This window comes from Saimiri boliviensis, chromosome 10, assembly GCF_048565385.1.
Source record: "Saimiri boliviensis isolate mSaiBol1 chromosome 10, mSaiBol1.pri, whole genome shotgun sequence".
In the NCBI taxonomy this organism is placed as follows: Eukaryota; Metazoa; Chordata; class Mammalia; order Primates; family Cebidae; genus Saimiri; species Saimiri boliviensis.
In genome coordinates this window covers 77432226-77455320 of record NC_133458.1, presented here as the reverse complement: position 1 = coordinate 77455320, position 23095 = coordinate 77432226, and the positions used below count along the sequence as shown (strand labels likewise).

The 23095-nt window shown below is 35.1% G+C and overlaps 1 protein-coding gene across 9 annotated transcripts in view; it reads right to left on the bottom strand.

The window, feature by feature from the left end:
• PHF14 (PHD finger protein 14) overlaps window positions 1-23095 on the bottom strand; it is a 211521-nt gene that overhangs the window by 104201 nt on the left and 84225 nt on the right. For all 9 annotated transcript variants that reach the window (XM_074379511.1, XM_074379514.1, XM_010345745.3 and 6 more), the window contains exons 15-16: window positions 18957-19007; window positions 18712-18833 (exon numbers count right to left, since the gene is read on the bottom strand). In XM_074379511.1, coding sequence (XP_074235612.1) covers window positions 18712-18833; window positions 18957-19007 — 173 coding nt within the window. The remainder of the gene's footprint in view (window positions 1-18711; window positions 18834-18956; window positions 19008-23095) is intronic.

The following is a 23095-nucleotide window of genomic DNA, read 5'->3' as shown; positions in this document are numbered from 1 at the left end:
CATCCATCAAATTGACAAAAATCTCTGCTATGACATCATTACACATTCATGTTCAGGGGGTAACAAAATAATATTATCCATTAAAATGTAAAATATGAATATAACTGGCCTAGCACACTTACTTTGAGATAGAAATTAAATAGGAAAAAATAAGTTTTCATCAATAGGGAGATATTACAGCAAATGATGATACATCCAAATTATGATATATTTTGTAGCTTAAAAACTGGCTTAGTTCTATATTTACTGAAAAAAAGTCCATTATGCATTGTGAAGTTAAAAAAAAAAACCAAAAAGCAAGAGTAAACCCTGTAATATCTAGAATGGGAATGGAAGGAGGAGACCAGCTAGTAGGCCCTGAATATTTTGTTTGTACTAAGAGGAAAGAAGCATGAATGATGATACACTAATTCTGTGCCCTCAAAAGTACAGGTTTACAGGATATAAGAATAACACTTGGTCCTTTACAAATAAATTCAGTAAGTTAATACTTCTAGTCATCATTATCTTCAAAATAAAAGGCCGTGTATGTTGAAACATTTGCTTTTAATATTTTTTCAGAATATGTGTGCGTGTATAGATTCTGAAGTTTAAGTTCTAAAATTATTTTAATTCTATTTTAAACAAATAGTAATGATTGTAAATACTTCGAAGTTCTGTAACTATTTTTATTATAAATAGATATTAATGCCTGTTAAAATAGTGTCTTTCAACATATCTTTTCATATCCTACTTATGTAATGTTATACTCCAATAAAAACCACCACAAATTGTGCTGTTTCAAATAAAGTTCTCCATAAATCTCTGCTTGAATCTACCTATTGCTCCGAACAGATGTCATATCTTCTCCTCCTCTGAAATGCCTTCCTCCATTATTTTCTCCTGGCTTAAATCTAGCCCATTTTTGTACAGCCCCACTGGTTTTTATTGGCAACCACTCATTTTTACAATTATCTTACTAAGTGATTATATCCCACATAAGAATTCCCATTAGGTAAAATTACAGAAAGGAGGCCAGGCGCAGTGGCTCATCCCTGTAATCCCAGCTCTTTGGTAGGCCAAAGCAGGCGGATCACAAGGTCAGGAGTTCGAGACCAGCCTGGCCAAGAAGGTTAAACGCCGTCTCTACTAAAAGTACAAAAATTGGCCTGGTGCAGTAGCAAACACCTGTAATCCCAGTTACTGAGAAGGCTGAGGCAGGAGAATTTCCTGAACCTGGGAGGCAGAGGTTGCAGTGAGCCGAGGTGGTGCCACTGCAGTGCAGCCGTCAACAGAACAAGACTCCATCTCAAAAAAAAAAAAAAAAAAGCAGATTATTTCTAAATAACAACTTTCTGTGGCTTTCTAGTCATGACACTACAGGTTGGGGGTGCAGTGAGAAAGAGTGACATAGTAAGGAGAAATACTATGTGTAATAAAGGAAAATGAGGAAATACCTATTTGATCAGGATAAACTGAGTATATTTAGTGATCTCCAACTCTTTATCTCCTAGTAATTGTGATATAAGGAATACTGGGAAGTATAAGCCAACAATTCAATGTCATTAAATCAGAAAGGCAATGAATGCTGAGATTATAAATCAGAAAGCATGAACAGTCAAATAACAAAGGAAAATGCAGCTTATCTGCAAATAATGCAAAATAAACACTGACACTGTGAGGGAAGAAAATTTATAAACTTGTTATGCTAATTTAGAATGGACAAACTAAAACAGAATTCATTTTATTTCATGCCCTTCCATTATGATTTTATTAAATGGATGTTTTGTTTTGTTGTTTTGTTTAGTTTTGAGATGGACTCTCGCTCTGTCACCCAGGCTGGAGTACAGTAGCGTGACCATGGCTCACTGCAGCCTTGGTATCTCCCAAGTTCAATCAATCAATCTTCCCACCTCAGCCTCCTGATTAGTTGGGACTATAGGCACATGCCACTATGCCCAGCTGACTTTTTAAAAATTTTAGAAAAGACGAGGTCTTGATATGTTGCCTAGGCTGCTCTTTAACTCCTGAGCTCAAGCGATCCTCCCATCTTGGCCTCCCGAAGTGCTGAGATTACAAGTATGAGCCACTGCACTCAGCCAAACTGATTTTTTTTTTAAGGAAGTCAAGGATATCTAGCATCCAAATAAAGTCTCCTATTAGAATTCTATGTACACCATTAACTTTTAAAAACCAGTTTTCTGGTTATAAAAGATACTTTCACTATCAAAAACCTATAAAGATAAAGAAAAGCTTTAAAAATAAAATAAAAATATTTATAAAAAATTAAGATCACAAATCTTAAACAAATACGGGATAATTTTAACTTAAATGAAGGTTTTCCCACACAGGAAATACACTTTTTAAATGGCTGAATAAGAGATCAAATAAGAGGAACAAAATTTATGGTATATTATAATTTAACCATTCTCGTAATACCAGGCATTTGTGTTGTTCCAAATATTTTTCACTATTATAATAAGCACCATAAAGCATATTCTTAGATAAAAATTGTGCTAATTTCAGAATATTCCTCTGGAAAGAGTCCTGCAAGTGCTCTTACTTTACAAACAGTATTGTCATGCTTAATGCCTTTGATTCACATTGCTAAATTACTCCCCAGAAAAGTTTTACTACTTTAATTTTCTGCTACCAGGGTAAAAGGGTATTATAACTTTCTCTGTGCTCATCTAATTTTCCAAACTAGAATGACACATTTCTTGCAATTACTTCTTTTATAGTTTCATATATAAATGTATATATGTATGTATACACATACACATTCACATAAATATATACATATAAATAAGCACACACACACACACATATATATTTAATTTCAATAGTTTTTGTGGTATAAGAGGCTTTTGGTTACATAAATAAAATGTACAATGGCGAAGTCTTAAATTTTAGTCTATCACCTTAGGCCAAATCACCAGCAACACTCTAAAAATGACAACAGTTTCTTAGACATTATCTTCATTACTACTGTAGCACAATAAATACATGGATTAGTAATATTAAGTAGCTATTTCTGCTATATTCAAAATTCAAGACTTTATGCTTGATGGCCCTCTAATGCACCTGCTCATTGGACATGCTTTAATTACATCACTAACAAAGTACTTGTCATTTTTAGTTGAAACCATTAGGATACATATCCATACCACAGAATGGCCTGAATAGCTCTTTTGATCTATACAAGAGTTGTTTGCAAAAAATTAAATAAGATAAAATGAAGACAGAATTGTTGAACTAAATGTAAACCCTTCTACTTTGAGACATCAGGGAGAAAAACCAGCAGAGTTAATGTTAATTTAAAAACTAAATCTAATCTACACTCACAGAGCTCCATAAAGAACAATAAAATCTACTGAAAAAGTTAACTTAGTTGAGGGAAAAGGAGCTACTGATGCCATACTGTCTGAGAAACTTCAACCCCAGTTTCCATTCCCTTAATTGAAATTGCAACTTTTATGAAAAATCCTATAATTCTGAGGAAAATAAAAGCCAAAGTAGTGTTTAGTCAGTCACCACCCAATACATTTTTTGTGAGATGCTAACAAATACACATGTGCAATATAAGTTATCAAGTTTTCAAAAAAATTTACTGTTTTTTAAATAATGATGTGATAATTATTTGTAAATAATAGGTACTCCATCCACATCAACACTAAAACTGAAAATCTAATGCTACAACATTCTTAGAAAGTATTTTGACAAGTTACTTCCTCTATCCAACTACACTTGGTATTAGCTCATAGGTGCAAATAAATTTTGCATGGAATAACTTTATGACACTTATTTGTAATAAAAATGTATCCTCTTAAATGACAAGAATTAATCTTTTAGGTCACTGAGTCTATTCAGATTTTTTTTCTTTGCATAATTAGCTCTAGTAATATTCAAAAAAAGTGACAATCAAAAGTAGGATACTTTCTGAGTTACATGCAATTGATAATTTCTACATTATAAAGCTTTCTGGATTATTGATATTTCATTTATGATCAATGGTTTCTAAGGAAAAAAAGAGGATGACAACAATGGAGAAAAATAATTTACTATAAAGAACAGACAAGATCATTTTTGACAATATAATAGAGCTAAATAATTTTTATCACAATTTGCATACAATGTAAAAGGGGAAAAGCCATGTTCCTAACATACTTTATTAATTTATTTTGAAAACAGAGTCAATTATAAAATTTAATGCTTAGTCACTCTTGCCCTACACTCCTATCCTAACTTCTGATTCTTTATAATGAAGAAAAAGAAAGTCTGCAAAACAAAATGCCATCATTAAATCATTTTGCAAAATTTTATGTCAAAAAATGTAATAGGAAATACACACATCAAGGGAAAGGTTACTATTCTTCCAGAACATCTTTTCACTTGGTTCATGGTTCATCCTTCTACATAACTGTGCAGGCACTATGAATGGCTTTTTCCTCTAGGTTTAATGTGGCATTTGAAAGATTATGGCATTTTCAGGAAACCACAGTGCGGTGATTCTAGCAGTTTTCTGGCTGAAAGTAATGCTGTGATTTAGAATAACTGTTCGGCTTATATGCAATGGCAAAAGCCAGCTACCGAGCCATCTCACAAAGATAACCTAATTCTTGATATTTTATTAATAATTCATGAGGTCAGTGGAGGGAAAGAGGGGGAGAGAGAGAGATAGAGAGAGAGAGCAGAATTAGAAAAAACTCCTTTTGAAAGGGAGCATACTAAATATATACATATATATATATTTAGTATATTATATATTTTTTTTTTTGAGACGGAGTTTCACTCTTGTTACCCAGGCTGGAGTGCAATGGCGCGATCTCGGCTCACCGCAACCTCCGCCTCCCGCGTTCAGGCAATTCTCCTGCCTCAGCCTCCTGAGGAGCTGGGATTACAGGCACGTGCCACCACACCCAGCTAATTTTTTGTATTTTTAGTAGAGACGGGGTTTCACCATGTTGACCAGATGGTCTCGATCTCTTGACCTCGTGATCCACCCGCCTCGGCCTCCCAAAGTGCTGGGAGTATATTATGTTTAAATTAAATCCTTTTAATTTCATTGTCATAGGAAGAGCTAATTCAAAAAATGATAACCTTAAATCATCTCAGTTTAGGATAAATATAATTGCTCCTTGAAACTGTTTCACAGAAAGAATTTAAGCACTTAAGAATTAAAATAAAAAGCAATCATCTATCATACATTAGCAGCTACATAGAGAATAAATGCTAAAAGCACATGCAGACAATATAACTCATATTAAGCTATATATTTTATTCCATTTAAAAGCTCAATTTATTTTGTTATATAGAAAGAAAAGGACAAACTTTTCAGATTAAAACATTTTCTACTACAAAACATTTCTTATAAACTTATCTCAATTAGTAATAAATAAAAAGTGGCTGCCTTATAATTAATTTTTGATAGCTGTATTCTAAAAAATGTTAAGTAAGATCAAAACTTTAAAAATATGATGGGTCAATAATATAATTAAAAACAGCACTGTTGGGTGAGAGGCAAATTCTATAAATAACTCAGAATTCCTTGCACCTGAATAATATTTTGCATTTCTGAATTTCTCTGCCTCACTTCTGAAGCATTACAAAATCATGAAATTTGAAAATTAAAAGGGATTTTTAAATGCATTGCTCATTCTATGAATGAGGTAACTGGCTCCCAGAGAGGTGATTTGCATTTCTTGTGGTTATAGCCTCTCCCTAGCAGAAACTAAACCAAAATTTCAACCTCTTAATTTTAGCTCTATGCCCTCTCCCCACCATTCTTCCTAGTTATTGACTGAATTTTCAAGTGAGGTTCATTTTTTGTTATTCACTAAAATATTAAATGCTCTACCGCTGCCCAGAAAAGCAGGATAATCATCCTGGTTTTCCTAGTTAACAAACCTCTCCATGTATGTCAACAATATTAAGGGGAAAACAGGGTTAAGCAAATGGCAAACATCCCATCTAGAGAATAAGTGAAAAAGGATAAATGAGGGAAAAAAGAGGCTGCTTCTCTTCTCTTTCATCAGAAAACAAAAATGTGAAAGCTTTTCTATCCAAATACCGCAGCGTTAACTAAAATGCCCACATGCCACATACACCCAGCCATTTTAATACTTGAAAAGATCACTCTAAGGTTATGTAATTCTGAGGTTATGTCTTCCTGAAATTTAAGCCTCAGTTTCATGCATGTTGAAGTGAGAAACGACTTAGCGTGCAAAACTTCTCAAATGAGGATAAAACACATTTATTTTATGAGGATTCTGAAATAGACAATGTTCTTACTTGCTAAGCTTACTAAACTTCAAGGGACTGCAATTCTTTCTCTATTACCTTGTATTACTCCACTCATTTAAATGATCCCTCCTCTCAAAACATAGTAATAATAATTTTTAAAAATCTCTAAGATCACAGGCGAACAAGAGGCTATGTATGAGGTATATCTGTTCTCCAAATCATATTCACAAAATGCAAATACAGTATGCCTGAATCTGGATTTTTTTTTTTTTTTTATATGGAGTCTCGCACTGTTGCCAGGCTGGAGTGCAGTGGTACAATCTCAGGTCACTGTAACCTCCACCTTCCGGGTTCAAGTGATTCTCCTGCCTCAGCCTCTGGAGTAGCTGGGATTCCAGGTGCCCACCACCATGTCTGACTAATTTTTGTGTTTTTAGTGGAGACAAGTTTCACCATGTTGGCCAGGCTGGTCTCAAACTCCTGACCTCATGATCTGCCTGCCTCAGCCTCTCAAAGTGCTGGGATTACAGGCGAGAGCCACAGTGCCTGGCAGGATGGTCTCAATCTCTTGACCTAGTGATCTACCCACCTCGACCTCCCAAAGTGCTGGGATTACAGGCATGAGCCACCATGCGTGGCCTAATCTGACTCTTTTTTTTTTTTTGCACTACTGATTAAATATTTACCTTTCTAATATTTTACATAATTATCCTATATATTCAGAGGTTTCTTCAATTTATAAACGGAGTATTAATGTGTGTTGATCTTTAAGACAAGAAAAAGTGAGTACAAAAGTATTTAGTAAACAGATGACGATAATGAAAATTACTAATGACCAAAAGAGTGAAAGTATAGATGGTAACACGCTATAAATTTCCCAAACAGCAACTTCAATAAATATAGATAGTAATAAATGTAGTATATGAATTAAATATGACACATGGCATTTTACTATGTGCACACCCAAGTACAACTCTATATTAATATATTTATATGCCACTGAGATACTAATGTATATTAGAATTATCTGAAAAATATATAATCTTTCGCCCCCAAAAAATATCTCTCTCTCTCTGAAGCCTGGGCACAGTGGCTCATGCCTGTAATCCCAGCACTTTGGGAGGCAAAGGCAGGTAGACTGCTTGAGACCAGGAGTTCAAGACCAGCCTGGGACAACATAGCAAAACCTCATCTCTACCAAAAATACAAAAATAAGACCCAGGTGTGATGGTTTCCAGCTGTAATCCCAGCTACTCAGGAGGCTGAGGCAAGGCTGAGGCAAGGCTGAGGCAGGAGAATCACTTGAAACCGGCAGGTGGAGACTGCAGTGAGCTGAGATCAAGTCACTGCACTCCAGCCTGGGTGACAGAGCGAGACTCCATCTGAAAAAAAAAAAAAAAAAAATCCAATGACATCTAAAGTTAAAAAGCAGTTGGTGCATTTTAATAAAAACATTTAATAATAAATAAAACTAAACAGCATGCTTAAGAGAATAGAGATTGCAGCACTGAAGCCTCAAAGAACATCAAACATATTACTGAAAATCACAAAATAAAGAAAATAAAACACCAGGTATGATCATCAAATGGATGTCATCATTTAGCCTTTAATAAATTACATTTATTAAATAAACTTTTACCAACCACACTGTTCAAATGTAAATTATGTTGAGACTGTAGAGGTTAAAACCATTGACTCTGTAACCAGAATGACTAAATCTGAATCTCAGTTCCAACATGTTCTAGCTACGCAACTTTTAGGCAGTTACTTAAGTTCTATACTTTAGTTTCCTCATCAATTCAAAGGAGATGTTAATACCTCTGATTTCAAATGGTATCTAAATGACTTAATACATGTACATAAAATGCCTGATACATACAGACATAGTTTAGATGTCTGTCTCCTCCAAATCTCATGTTGAAATGTGACCTCCAATGTTGGAAGCAGGCCTGGTGGGCGGTGTTTGGGTCATGGGAACAGAGCCCTCATGAATGGCAAAGTAATAATAATAATAGTAATAAAAATAACCTCTTTCCTCTCCATGGCAATCAGTGAGTTCTTGTTAATTCAAAGCAAAAGCTGGTTAAGAATCTGGTGCTTTCTGCTCTTTCTCTTGCTTGCTTTCACTACGTGATATGCCAGCTCCCTGTTGCCTTCTGCAACGATTTTAAATTTACCGAGGCCTTGCCAAAAGCAGATGCTGGTGCTATGCTGCTTATACAGCCTGCAGATTCGTGGGCCAAATAAACCTCTTTTCTTTTTTGTTTTGAATTAGTTTATTATGCTTTAAGTTCTGGGGTACATGTGCAGGCTATGCAGGTTACATAGGTATACATGTGCCATGTTGGTGGTTTGCTGCATCCATCGCCCCGTCATCCACATTAGGTATTTCTCCTAAAGCTATCCCTCCCCAATCCCCCCAACCCCTGCTATTCCTCCCCTACTCCCCCACCCTGCCCTGTCTATGTGTTCTTATTGTTCAATACTCACTTATGAGTGAGACTATGCAGTGTTTTTGTTTTCTGTTCTTGTGTCAGTTTGCTGAGAATGATGGATAAACCTCTTTTCTTTATATTAGCCAGCCTTGGGTGCTTCTTTATGGCAACACCAACTAACATAGAAAATTGTTATCAAGAAGTGGGGTGTTGCTATAAAGATGTCTGAAATGCTGGGCATGGTGGCTCATGCCTATAATCCCAGCACTTTGGGATCCCCAGGCAGGGAGGATTACCTGAGCTCAGGAGTTCAAGACCAGCCTGCACAACACGGTGAAACCCTGTCTCTACTAAAAGTACAAAAAATTAGCTGGGCGTGGCGGCATGTGCCTGTAGTCCCAGTTACTCAGGAGGCTGAGGCAGGAGAATCACTTGAACCTGGGAGACAGAGGTTGCACTAAGCCAAGACTGCACCACTGCACTACAACATGGGTAACAGAGCGAGACTCAGTCTCCCAAAAAAAAAAAAAAACCAAGATATCTGAAAATACAAAAGCAGCTTGGGAACTGGGTAACGGGCAGAGGCTGGAAGAGTCTGGAGGGCTCAGAAGAAGATAGGAAGACAAGCAAAAGTTTAGAACTTCTTAGAGTACTGTTAAGCGGTTGTGACCAAATGCTGATAGAAACAGACACTGAAGCCCAGGATGATGAGGTCTCAGATGGAAATGAAGAACTTACTGGGAACTGGAGTAAAGGTCACCCATATTATTCCCCAGCAAAGAACTTGGCTACATTTTGTCCATGCTCTTGGGATCTTAATTTTGAAGTTAAGACTGATAACACAGTTTTCTGGTAGAAGAAATTTCTAAGCAGTGAAGCATTTAAGATGTGGTACGGCTGCTTATAACAGCCTATGATTAGATACAATGAGACACTGGACTGTGGACTTAAAATGTCTTAAAGTTGGAACTAATGTTTAAAACGGAAGCATCCATGTTCAACTGCTGATCATTAACAAAATAAAAATAAAAACAAAAGGAAAGCAAAACACAAAAATTTGGAAAATTTGCAGCAGGCTGTGTAGTAAAGGAAAAGGCATTTTCAGAAGAGGAATTCAAGGTGGTTGTGGAGCAACCATTTGCTAAAGAAATCAGCATGACTAAAAAAGAGACAAATTATAATAGCCGAGACAAATTATAATAGCCAAGACAATGAAGGAAAAAAGGCCTTGAATGCATTCTGGAGATCTTCCAGGCAGCCCAGCCCATCACAGGCCCAGAGGTCTAGGAGAAAGTAATGGTGTCAGAAGTCACCATTGGCGCCCTGCTTCACTGCTCAGCATCAGGACACTGCTCCCTGAATCCTGGCTGCTCCAGCTCCAGCTGCCGCCCAGAGAGCCCCAGGTACAGTTCACATCACCAGGTACAGTTCAGGCCACCACTCTATGAGCCTTGGTGTTTTCCACACGCTGTTAAGCCTGCAGGTGCACAGAATGCGAGAGTGGAAAGGCTCGGCAGCCTCCACCTAGATTTCAGAGGATATGAGAAAACCCTGGTGTCCAGGCAGGAGCCTGTCACAGAGACAAAGTTTTCACAGAAAGCCTCTACCAGTGCAGTGTGGAAAAGAAATGTGGAGTTGGAACCGTCACACAAAATTATCACTGGGGCACTACCTAGTGGAGCTGTGGAAGGGGGCTGTTGGCATCCAGACCTAAGAATGGTAGAGCCACCAGAAGCTTTTATTCTGAGCCTGGAAAAGCCACAGGTACTCAACTCCAATGCATGAGAGCAGCCAAGAATGCTGAAACCTGGAAAGCCATGCGGCAGAGGTGCCCAAGGCACTGGGACCCCACACATTGCATTAAGTGTGCCTGAGATGCAGGATAGGGTATCAAAGGACACTGCTTTGAAGCTTCAAAGTTTAATGTCTGCAGGTTTTGGAACTGTGTGGGACCTACTGCCCATTTCTTTTGGCTAATTTCTCCTTTTTGACATGGGAATGTTTACCCAATGTCTATACCACCATTGTATCTTGGAAGTAAATAACTTTTTATGATTTTCTTTTCTTCTTTTCTTTTTTTTGAGACGGAGTCTCACTTTGTTGCCAGGCTGGAATGCAGTGGTGCAATCTCAGCTCACTGCAACCTCTGACTTCTGAGTTCAATGATTCTCCTGCCTCAGCCTCCTGAGTAGCTGGGATTACAGGCATATTGCACCACACCTGACTAATTTTTGTATTTTTAGTAGAGATAGGGTTTCACCATGTTGGCCAGGATGGTCTCTATCTCCTGACCTTGTGATCCACCCGCCTCAGCCTCTCAAAAGTGCTGGGATTACAGGCATGAGCCACTGAGCCCGGCCCTTGTTTTTGATTTTACAGGCTCACTGACAGAAGGAACTTGCCTTGAGTCCCCAGTGAGACAGTGGACTGTGGACTTTTGAGTTAATGCTGGACTGAGCAAAGACTTTAGAAGACCATTTAAAAAGGATGATTGTATTTTGCAATGTGGCGGACATAAAATTGGAGGGGGCAGGGGTGAAGGTATACAGTTTAGATACTTGTCCCCTTCAAATAACATGCTGAAATGTGATCTCCAATGTTGGAGGTGGGCCTGGTGGGAGGTGTTTGGGCCATAGGGCAGATCCCTCATGAACGCTTGGCACTCAACCCATGGGAATAAGCAAATTCTTGTTGTTAAATCACATGAAAGATGGTTGTTTAAAGGAGTCTGACCCCTCCTCTTTTTTCTGTTGTTCATCCTTGCAATATACTGGTTCACCCTTTACATTCCATCATGACTATAAGTTTCCTGAGACCTCACCAGAAGCAGGTGCTAGTTCCATGCAGCTTGAACAGCCTGTAGAACTGTGAGCCAAATAAACTTATTTTTTTATAAATTGGCTAGCCTCAGGTTATTCTTTATAGCAATGTAAACAGACTTACATACACTATAAGACTATATATGTTTTATCAGAGTCACTGTTATTTGCTGTATATGGCCTTTACCATTTTTTGGTAAAGGTCCACCGTGCCAAGCTCTTTATTTGTACAATATCATTTAATCATCCAGACAACCTATGGCATAGGTACTATTGTTTATTGCTATTTTATAGATAAGGAAGATAAAAGCAGAGTTCACAAATAACAAAAGAAGGTTTAAAACCATGATATAGTTTGGATATGTGTCCCACTCAAATCTCATGTTGAATTATAATCCCCATTGTTGGTGATGAGACCTGATGGGAGGTAACTAGATCACAGGGGTAGATTTCTCATGAATGCTTTATACCATCCTCTTGGTGCTGTTCTCATCATGATGAGTGAGTTCTCCAAAGATCTGGTTGTTTAAAGTACATAGCATCTCTCGCATCTCTCTCTTGCCCCTGGCTCCTACCACATAACATGCCTTGTCCCCCTTTGCCTTCTGCCATGACTGGAAGTTTTCTGAGGTCTCCCCAGAAGCAAAAGCCACTATACTTCCCTTACAGCCTGCAGAACCGTAAGCCAATTAAACTTCTTTTCTTTATAAATTACTATTCTTGGGTATTTCTTCGCAGCTGTGCAAGAATGGACTAATACAACTCAGCAGAACAGTTATAAATCCTCATACTTAAGCATTCATTTTACAGTACCACCTCCCAAAATAACAGACACTTTAAAATTTAATAGAATCTAGGTTCTTAATACAAATTTAGCAGGCTCACTTTTTTAATATCCAAAATTAAAAGTACTGAGTTGAAAAATTAATAAAATAGTATAATTTTTTCATATTAATCACGTTAATATTTCTTTAATTAGAAGTTTTCTTATTACATTAAATTATTTGTGGAAACAAAATCTAACTTATACATAAGGAGAAGTATTTCTCAGGACTATGAAAAACCAGTGACAACAGAACATTTGCAGTGGTTGCCTGACACTGGAGATGGAGGCTATGACTGACTGTAAACAGGCACAATAATTTTTGAGGTGATGAAATAATCTAAACACTGGACTGTCATGACTGTTGAACAATGACAAATGTACTAAAAACCATTAAGTGCTACACTAAGCATGAGTAAAATTTAATGGGATGAAAATTAGATCCCACTAGAGTTGCTTTTAAAAAAGGAAGTATGTGCTATTTATCAAAGGAAGTGGGTGTTTTAAATTGACTTATTTTCTACTCCTCTAGGTAAGTGAGAGAAAATGCAACTCAAAAACTGGCTTCCATTCTAACATATTTAATCAACAAAAAATCATATTCTACATAATCACAGAGTAGCCTGGAGGAAGATGCTACTGAGAATATGTTTTTACACAGGAGCCTATGACCAAATGTAAATAAAGAAGTAGCATGGACTAGAGAACATGGAATATTATATAATCTTTGAATATCAGAGCTAGTGTGCTAGGCTTCAGAGAGGTTACAGCCTAAGGTCTTCTCCTAAAATAAAAAAAGTGAGACTCAACAAGTGACTTGCTTAAAATTACAAAACGGGCAGGTGACAAGCTTAAACTAGTTGAGATTTCCTAACTCTCAGTGCAGTAAACAACTACCACAAAAATAAAGGTTATCAGTTAAGCAAAAACCATGATTTGTCACCTATTATTTTTGTTTCAAGAAACATACACTCATTTTAACTTTGTACTCAGTAATTTTTAAAGTTTTAAATTTTCAAAAATAAATCAATCAGGAACTATTTTTTAAAATGGCCCCACACAAAAAGAAATTATAAACTATTCTAATTGTATAGAGTTGCAAAGGTATATAAATATGGCAGTGTAATCAGTAAATTAACAGGCATTTATGCTGAATTAACTGCCTGAGCCATATTGTATTAGACTATCAGGGTCATTAGAAATAAATGGAAGGCACAGATGCTAGATTCACCTCACGGAAAAGTAAATTAATTGACAGAAATAATAACACAACTTACAAGCAAAATGGATAGCAGCATGACATGGGACTTTATGAGGGTTCCAAGGACAATCAATGCAAGACAATCAACATGAAGCCATTTAAGTCAGGAAGACTACATGAAGGAAGTAAATACTGACATAAACTTAGAAGGAAGAAGAAAATATGCTGAAATACATTACAGACAGCAGAAAAGTCCTATGCAAATAGTTACAGTGAACACTGAAAAGACCAGTATGAATAAAGAAAAAACCATGGTGCTGACACACAAGAAAGAAGCAACTGGCAAATCACATGATATCAATACGTCCCTTGAAAAACAGTTTAGCTGAGTACAGTCGCTGATGCCTGTAATCCCAGCACTTTGGGAGGCTGAGGATGGAGAACTGCTTAAGTTCACAAGTTCTACACCAGCCTGGGCAACATAGTGAGAACCCCATTTTTACAAAAGATTAAAAAAAATTAGCTGGGCATGGTGGCACGCACTTGTAGTCCCAACTACCAAGGAGGCTGAGAAAAGAAGATCACGTGAGCCTAAGAGGTCAAGCTGCAGTGAGCTGTGATCGTGCCACTGCATGCCAGTCTAAGCAGCTGAGCAAGACCCTGTCTCAAACAAAAACAAACAAACAGCTTACCAAAAATGACACAAAATGAAAGGAAATATTTGTTCTAAATATTGAATTTATTATCAAAAACTTTTCCACAACGAAAACTCTAGGTTCAGAATAATAAGAGACTAGTATTTGAAATTAAACTGTAATATATATAAATTCTTGCTGGTCATCCTAATAATTTATGATACAATCAAATTTAGTTTGTGAGGATACACTGACAAGCCAGATTTTTAAATGTGAAATAAATCAAAGTGTTAACGACAATGTTTAGAGAACAAATTGACACCCTACCCTTGCAACCAAAATGGTTCAATACCTATATAATTTGCCATATACTCAAATAAAGAGGAGACTCTGGCAAGCACTTAATAGGGTAGAATTAGCTATAATAGTGAAATAGCTTAACAGATCATTTCCTACCCTCAATGCTTTTGAATTAGGGCCACAATACAAAATACAATTAAAGATGCTATTTAAGAGCTCTCATGGATTACAGGGTTCTTAGCTTTAGGAAACCTTTTTTTTCTCTCTCCCATCTCTGATTAAGTAATAAAATGTGCCACACTGACTTCATGTAGTTAAGATAAAATTTGAGGTTTAGAAGTTTGGTGTTATTCCTAATTTGATAGTGGATAAAGACTGAGAGAGAATAAAGACCCTCTTCCCTTTCAAGGAGTCACTTTATTTCTACTTTTCACAGATGCATCAACTAATCTCAAATCTATTTATTTACTTAAAATACAGGGGAGGAAAAACTAGCCACTACATTTTAGCAGCAAAAATCAATTATCCTTTATTAAGCCCTTAGATATCTTCATCAAACATTTTATTTTATGACTCAATTTGCTCTAGAATTGAATTATAATAGTGACAGGTTTTGTAAATTCAGCAAAAGAATACTCAGTCATTACTCATGTAGAGTTCGTTTATCAAGCATTTTCTGAGTATTGAATGTGTCATGAACTGTGGAAACAAAAATAAGGTATCACTAAGTAGTTCCAAAACTACGTCCAACAATGACCTATCACAGAGCCTAAAAAGACCTTGCAATTCCATGAAATAGTTTCAATTTGGCCTTTAGCATTTAGATTGAATTAAATAACCTGAAGAAATATATATTTAGTAGAAAACTTCTCAGATAATTTCTAACTAAATTTTAAAAGCAGATGGCAAAAAGTATGCACTTTAAAAAATGAAATAGAATTCCGAGACGCTGTAAACCTTCAATCTAATCATTTTAGAAAACATACAATGACAAATTTCTTTTTGTCTCCTAGATTCTAGACAAAATCATATATGAAAACAGGACATGTACATTTCTGACATAAAAAATAAATATTTACTATAACTGGAAACATATTTACCAATTGTGATACACATACATGTATTATGTGTTACTAAGTAAGACTACTGTTCTAACATTTCATATGAAAAGAACCTTACTATCACTCAACAGTTATTCATAAGGTACCTAATGAAGCACAGTATGATTGTGATCACGTCCAACAGGGAGAAAACCAAGGCACAGAAACGCTAATTTGCTCAAGTCCCCAGAAAAACAGGCAAAGCAGAAAATAAGAGTCGAAACCTACTAATTACAGTTTACTGACAAATTGCATGCAATTCTTCAATGATATAAAAAAAAATTATACATGTAAATTCACAAATAAACATGTACAAATAACTTAAAAAGCAAGGAAAATTAAGAAGGAATTTTCTATATGCCTGAATTACATAGAGAAGTGTGGTTTCAAAAATCAAAACTGCTGAAGAGCATGTTCTAGTGAGATGTAAATATTAGTTTAAAAGAACTTGACAAAGTAAACACAGTAAATTAAACAAAAGATTGTGACCCATGAAGTTTAATTTTAAAAGAGAACCTAACAGACATACATATATCTCTGAGTAAGCACTGAAATATATCTTTAGAGAAAAAAAATTCTTATTTAAAATATCTTATTTTAAAGTTTAAAAAAATAGCATGTATAGATAATATTTAAGATGTAATAAAAAAGTGTAGACTTTTGGGGGGTGATTTTCAAACAGTAACAGTGCCAATTTCAAAATATGAGATGGCCAGGGAAAATGGCAGATACTGGCTTATGAGATTGCTTTTATTAAACATAGGAAATTTTATATAAAATTCTTTAACCCAAGAAGAATAGTGCTTAAACAATGTATTTTTTTTAAAGATCACATTATGTCCAAAAATATTTTATGACATTGCTTTATATCGAGTTTACCTTGTCCTAAAAAATATTAAAATATAGTATCAATAAAACATTTAATTTCCTCTACACTACCTCTTTAAAACTTTGCAGAAAATTTATGATGCTATCTTCTTTATAAAACAAAACCAAGGAAGAGGACTTTGTATATCCATTATTTCGGAGTAATGAAAATATCTTTACCTTACAGAAGACTTTCATAAAATTCCAGACATTGGCATAGTGTAATAATTCAATTAGAAATAAACATTTTATAAAAGAAACTAAAGAAATAAATAATGGAGTAATACTAATCAAATATCTCATCAAAATTAGAAGGTACTTTTTCTATTAAACAACTAAAATATGACAGGCTGAAAATCTATCATAAACTGGTTTTTAAAATAAAAATTATATTTTTCAGGTTCCTAATTTCAAACATATGACAAAAGCACAACAAAAAAACCTTACAAAAACTCACAGGTCCTCCATCAAAAAGGCCTCAATCAATCTTGTATTTTAAAAAAAAATCAGTAAGGTACAGTAGATACTTACAAAGATTCAAATAATTAATAAGAAGATCACAAGCTCTCTAAGTTTTTAACTACTATTTCAAATTAATCATAGTCCTCAACTCCATCCTCAACCCCAAGGGAATTTTCCTGAATTAAACTGTTCATTATGTAAGATTGTTATTTTTTTTATTTGTGTTGCTTCATTTACTCCATTATGTTATGCTTATGCCTGGGATTTCATTTCTGACATACTACAAAAATCATACTGCAGTCGGAATTATTCATGTGTTTCTCCTGAACTTGGAACTACTTACTACTTTATCCTAAATTTTAGTAAACTTAACCTTCAGGATAGCTCCCAAGACATTCTACATGAACTGCCTCAAAAACATTAGCCAATTACTATAAACTTTCTTAACTTTGTTGAAGGACTTTGTCTTTACTTTATCTTTCTCATTGGTGGTATAAAATTTAAGGCTTCATGCCTTTCTTAGAGAAATTAAGACAAATTATATTCTTTTTTTTTTTTTTTTTTTTTTTTGAGACGGAGTTTCGCTCTTGTTACCCAGGCTGGAGTGCAATGGCACGATCTCGGCTCACCACAACCTCTGCCTCCTGGGCTCAGGCAATTCTCCTGCCTCAGCCTCCTAAGTAGCTGGGATTACAGGCACGCGCCACCACGCCCAGCTAGTTTTTTGTATTTTTAGTAGAGACGGGGTTTCACCATGTTGACCAGGATGGTCTTGATCTCTCGACCTCGTGATCTACCCGCCTCGGCCTCCCAAAGTGCTGGGATTACAGGCTTGAGCCACCGCGCCCGGCTGACAAATTATATTCTTAATGACAGAAATAGAGTACATCATTTGGAAATAAATATTTAAAAACATAACACTAACATATTTGTTTTATCAATACGTTTATTCTTTTTGAACTGTTTGATTTCTGTGTCCTCAGTTAATTTAACAGGGCTTTACCAGAAGACAATTTTTTAAAGAACTCAGAACGGGTTCCCTTACAAAGTACCTATAAGAACTCTAAGAACCATTGTGCCACTGTCCTTTGAAAGTCTGATGCCTCTTTTAAATTAGCTCTCTTTTTGTTCACCTACTCACTCTCCCATCTCACCCAGAGCTTTGATCAATTTCTTCATTTCAGCTAAAATTAGCAGTCTCTGGACCTCTGGGAAGAGCCAATGTGCAGCATCAGCTAAGACTCCCTGATTAGCATTATGTCTGATTTAAAAAAAAAAAAAGTCACAAAACGAAACAAAGAAACAAAGACAAAACAAAAAATAAAATCTACCTAGGCCATCTTTTCACCTTTCTTTATTTCGTCAGGGAGAAGCATTTAACACATTTGTTTTAATAAGCAATAAGAAAGTGCTAATTAAATTCTTGTCAATAAAAAGTCTGTCTTCTCACCATTGCTTATAAATTTCAACATTTAGAATATGCTAACAGAGCTTAGTAACTTCATTGTTTTGACATAAAATATAATAATCTTAGTACAAAGTGTTTAGATCAAATTACTTTTATGGCCTCTAAACAGAGACCATTGTCAAGTTCTCTTGTCAAGAGAAAAATAATTTCCTGTTAAAAATTCAGATTATCAGTCTTATTTACATCTAAATCCAGAGTATAACCATGCGTGGGAGGTTAATAAGTGGATGAAATCTGTTTCTGAAGTACTGTTTCCACTAAACAATATTTTAAGAAAGGTCCTACCCTGCAATTTTTTTTTTTACATTTTTCTGTGATGAGAAAATAATAAACATGGAACCTTAATCCCCTAAAGACAAGGTTTTAGCATCCAACTTACCTGACAAGATTTTCATTGTCTCCAGTTCCCTTGCAAGTTGCACATTCAGTTCTTAAATCTTCAGCCTTGGGCTTCTTTTGCAGCACAGACTGTCTTTGCCTTCTCTCTCTAGGAACTCTTTCCTGCCATACAACGGATAATAAAATAAAACACAACAAAACAAAATAAGGATATGAGGGAAACAATTTTAAGAGAGAAAATTTCTCAAAGTTAAGACTGGGTAAAAGTGCTTAACTTATTCCAACCTCATGTTTTTCTTCCTCAGGAACGAAGCTTCGTTTTCGTCCTCTGGTTCTCTGGAAAAAAAAAATCCACACAATATCTAATGTTTAATTAATGATAAAAATAAATTTCCTATGTTAAATGCTATTGCTTAAGTTAGGTACTTGAAAAATCAGCTATTGCTAATTAATACTATATTGGACCACTGCATTTTGTTACCATTTATGCCATAGGAAATAAAAAGTAAAAGATTAAATGTACTTTATTGTACTTTACTTTTAAATAAACATGTATCTGATAGAAAAAATGAACTCTACAAAATTATTTTAAAGGATTTTCTCAACATTTCATAATTGTCCATAATTATGATTTACTCAGAACTTAAGTTTTCAAAACTTATCACATATGACTTCTATAGATGAAATGCTAAACCTGGGATCATACTACATATATTGTTTGCCCACATGTATGCATGTGCATTCATGTTTATGTAAAGGAATAATTTTTAAGCAGCCAAAAAGAGCAGAAGGAAAAGGTAGGTCTCACATATCCAAAGTCCTAGTTAACGTAAAACTAATTAAAATACCATATAAAATGACATTTTAAACTAATTCAGCTATAATTCACATCCTGTATTTCAGAATACATTTACCATTTGAAAGAACACATACAAATGTTGAAAAGAACTGTGACTCCATTAGTATTTGCAGCCAATATGTTAGAAATCTCCACCAATCACAGCACAGTCTCTGGTAGATTCTGTAATTCCCATACGTAATTCCCACTGTAGAGACTGGAAGAGAAAGCAGGCACTGCTCCCAAAAATTACTTGGACAGCTGAGATCAAGGAACATTCCCAAGCTAGAGTAGGTACCAAGTAATTCTAAACAGAATACAGTATAAATATATTAATGTTTTCTTACATGACTGTAATTTCAATTCTTCATGATACCAAGCCCACTGTTATTTAAAACCATGGCTAACTGCATACCATTGAATCTGTCCCTAGATAACCAAAAGTCAACTAGTTATTCAAAACAAATAAATTGATGGTCTATTTAAATTTATATTGCCAGTGTGTTTTAATTATATTATGGAAGTAATTAGGATGAAAAATGAAGACTATATCCAGGAAACGTCTTTAAATGCAGACCTACATTTATAATTCTTACTTCCAAAGAACAATATTGAGACTTACTCCTCTAAATATCAATCATGATCCATGAGCACTGGCATCCCCTGAGTGCCTACTAGAAATGCAGAATCTCCGGCTTACTCTGACACATGAATTATAATCTGTCTTTTAACAAGAATCCTAAGTAGGTCACATACACATAAGTTTAAGGACATCAGTGTAGAAAGGTCCTTAACAACACTTATTCAAGTTCTAACGGAAAACTTACGGCTAGTACTTTCTTTTTTTTTTCCTTCTGTGCCTAATGCTTTATCTTCTGTCCCCTTAAAAAAATTCATCCCCAAATTGGTAAGGACTGTATCTAATTCATCTTTCTACATCTAATTAAACTTAACACAATGCTTATGACATAAAGACTCAATTAACTTGTTTTAATAAAATAAGTGGTTAAATCAAAACTAATAAATGGTGACACTATGTAATACAAATTAAAAGATCTGACTGATGGGACAGGCACCATGACTCATGACCATAATCTCAACACTTAGAGAGGCTAGGGTGGGAGGATTGCTTGAACTTAGAAGTTTAAGACCAGTCTGGACAACACAGTGAGACCTCATCTCTACTAAAAATAAAAATTTAAAAATCAGTTAGGCATGGTTGTGAGTGTTTATAGCCCAGCTACTCAGGAGGCTGTGGTGGGAAGGTAACTTGAGCCCAGGAGATCTAGGCTACAGTGAGCCATGATAGAGCCACTGCATTCCAAGCCTGGGCAACAGAATGAGACTTTGACTCAAAAAATAAAAATTTGAAAAAAGCTTAAATTATTTTTCTCTAACTTGGTAATCTATTATCTAATTTGCATAATGTATATTTACAAGGCTTTTTACTTTTTTTTTAGACAGAATCTCCCAGTCACTCAGTATTTAAAATTTCATAACTTATCGTGTATGACTTCTAGAGCTGAAATGCTAAACCTGGGATTATACTACATATGTTGTTTGCCCACATGTATGCATGTGCATTCATGTTTATGTAAAGGAATAATTTTTAAGCAGCCAAAAAGAGCACAAGGAAAAGGTCCCACAATCCGAAGTCCTAGTTAACATAAAACTAATTAAAATGCCATCTAAAATGACATTTCAAACTCATTTAGCTAAAATTCACATCCTATACTTCAGAATACATTTATCGTCAGACAGAATACATACAAATGTTTAAAAGAACTATAACTACATTAGTATTTGCAGCCTCCGAGGTTCAAGTGATTATCATACCTCAGCCTCCCAAGTAGCTGGGATTACAGGTGTGCACCAACATCCCTGGCTAATCTTTGCATTTTGACTAGAGAAAGGTTTTTGCCATGTTGGCAAGGCTGATCTCAAACTCTTGACTTAAAGCAATCTGCCCGCCTTGGCCTCCCAAAGTGCTGGGATTACAGGCATGAACCACCGCATCTGGCCTACAGGGCATTTCAATAAGATACTACAAATTAGTAAGCAATATCAAGTGGAAAATATTCAAATTACTCATTTGAGTTCCATAAACTTCTAAACAATGTGCAAAAGACTTCCATACATTTCCACATTTTTCTTCATTCAACTCATCTTTTAGGTAATTAACTAGCAAATGTTTCAACTAGTTTTGAATTAATTTTTCAAGTATATGTGTTAATACTGCAAGTTCATGTTTTTAATTCTTTTAAAGGTGTTTAATTATTTACCATTTTGATAATAATTTAAATCTTCAAACATTTGTTATGACTCCATCAACTGAAACTCTCTTCACACCCAGAGAGCAATTAACATCACATGGTATAACGCCAATTAGTGATTCAATCACACAATGGTATGGCTGCATTTCTCTATATTTATAAATTTCTTCTCATGTATTAGGTATATTTGTAATTATCTAAAATAGTCACTTTAAATTTAGTACATTTATTACCAAACAGTAATTGCTGATGTATTCATGTAATAATTTTGAATAACACAAGACACATAAACAATGTCCATCTATTAAAACAGGCTTGTTAAAAAAAAAACAAAAAAACAAGCTTGTTATAAAAATATAAAATAGTATCATCTTAGAGCTCTGAAAAAGCAATCCAGAAAAATGACTTGCTGATAATCACACAGCTAGTAAATTTCTGAGGTAAACCTTTACCTTAAACTCAATTATCTCAACTTCTGTGACTTTTCTTGCATGGCTAATCCACGATTAATAATTTAATCCCAAATAAAGATGAGCACAATCATTAAGAATGCAGATCTCTTACTGCACTTGAATATACTTAAACTCAACTGTAACACTGTGATGCCCAATGAAGATTTCTTACATTTCAAATAATGTTGGAGAATTATATATACCCAATAAAGAAGAAACTCAAACTGACACCACAGTCTCCCTAATTTGGTAGCTCCATACTACATACTAACTTAATTCATTACCAAAGTAATCACAGCACTCTTATTTAGCATTTATCACATTACTAGCATTTCCAAAGAAAAAAATAAAAGAGAATTTGATCCAACTGTAACTTGATACAAAATATCAAGTCCTCTAACCAAGAAAATGTTGAAAGCTATGGGCTTTTTTTTTCTTTGTTTTAATGAAGTGGCAGCAACTATAACTATGAAAATTCATAACTGCCTAATATTACAACAGACAAGATATTTTAAAAGTAGTGTCCTTGATTAAATCCCAAAACATAAGCAGAGCTTAAAAAAGGAAGAAATGGTACAAAAAAGCAAGAAGAAAAACAAAAAACAAGTTTAGCCCCTCTGATAAATTTCGGTTATCCAAGAGCTTGTCCCATCTCAGATAAATAGAAGTATACATAACTGGGTGGTCTTTTTATAATATATTTTGAGGCTGAAACTACTTTAGCAACAATAAAACAGTGGGGTGAAAATAATAAGTGGAAGAAGTAAGAATTTTACTTTTCAAGTATGTGCAACACAGATACGTTACTTGGAAATTCCACATGATTAAGTAAGGGTACAATTCCAAACCGTGATTCATTTT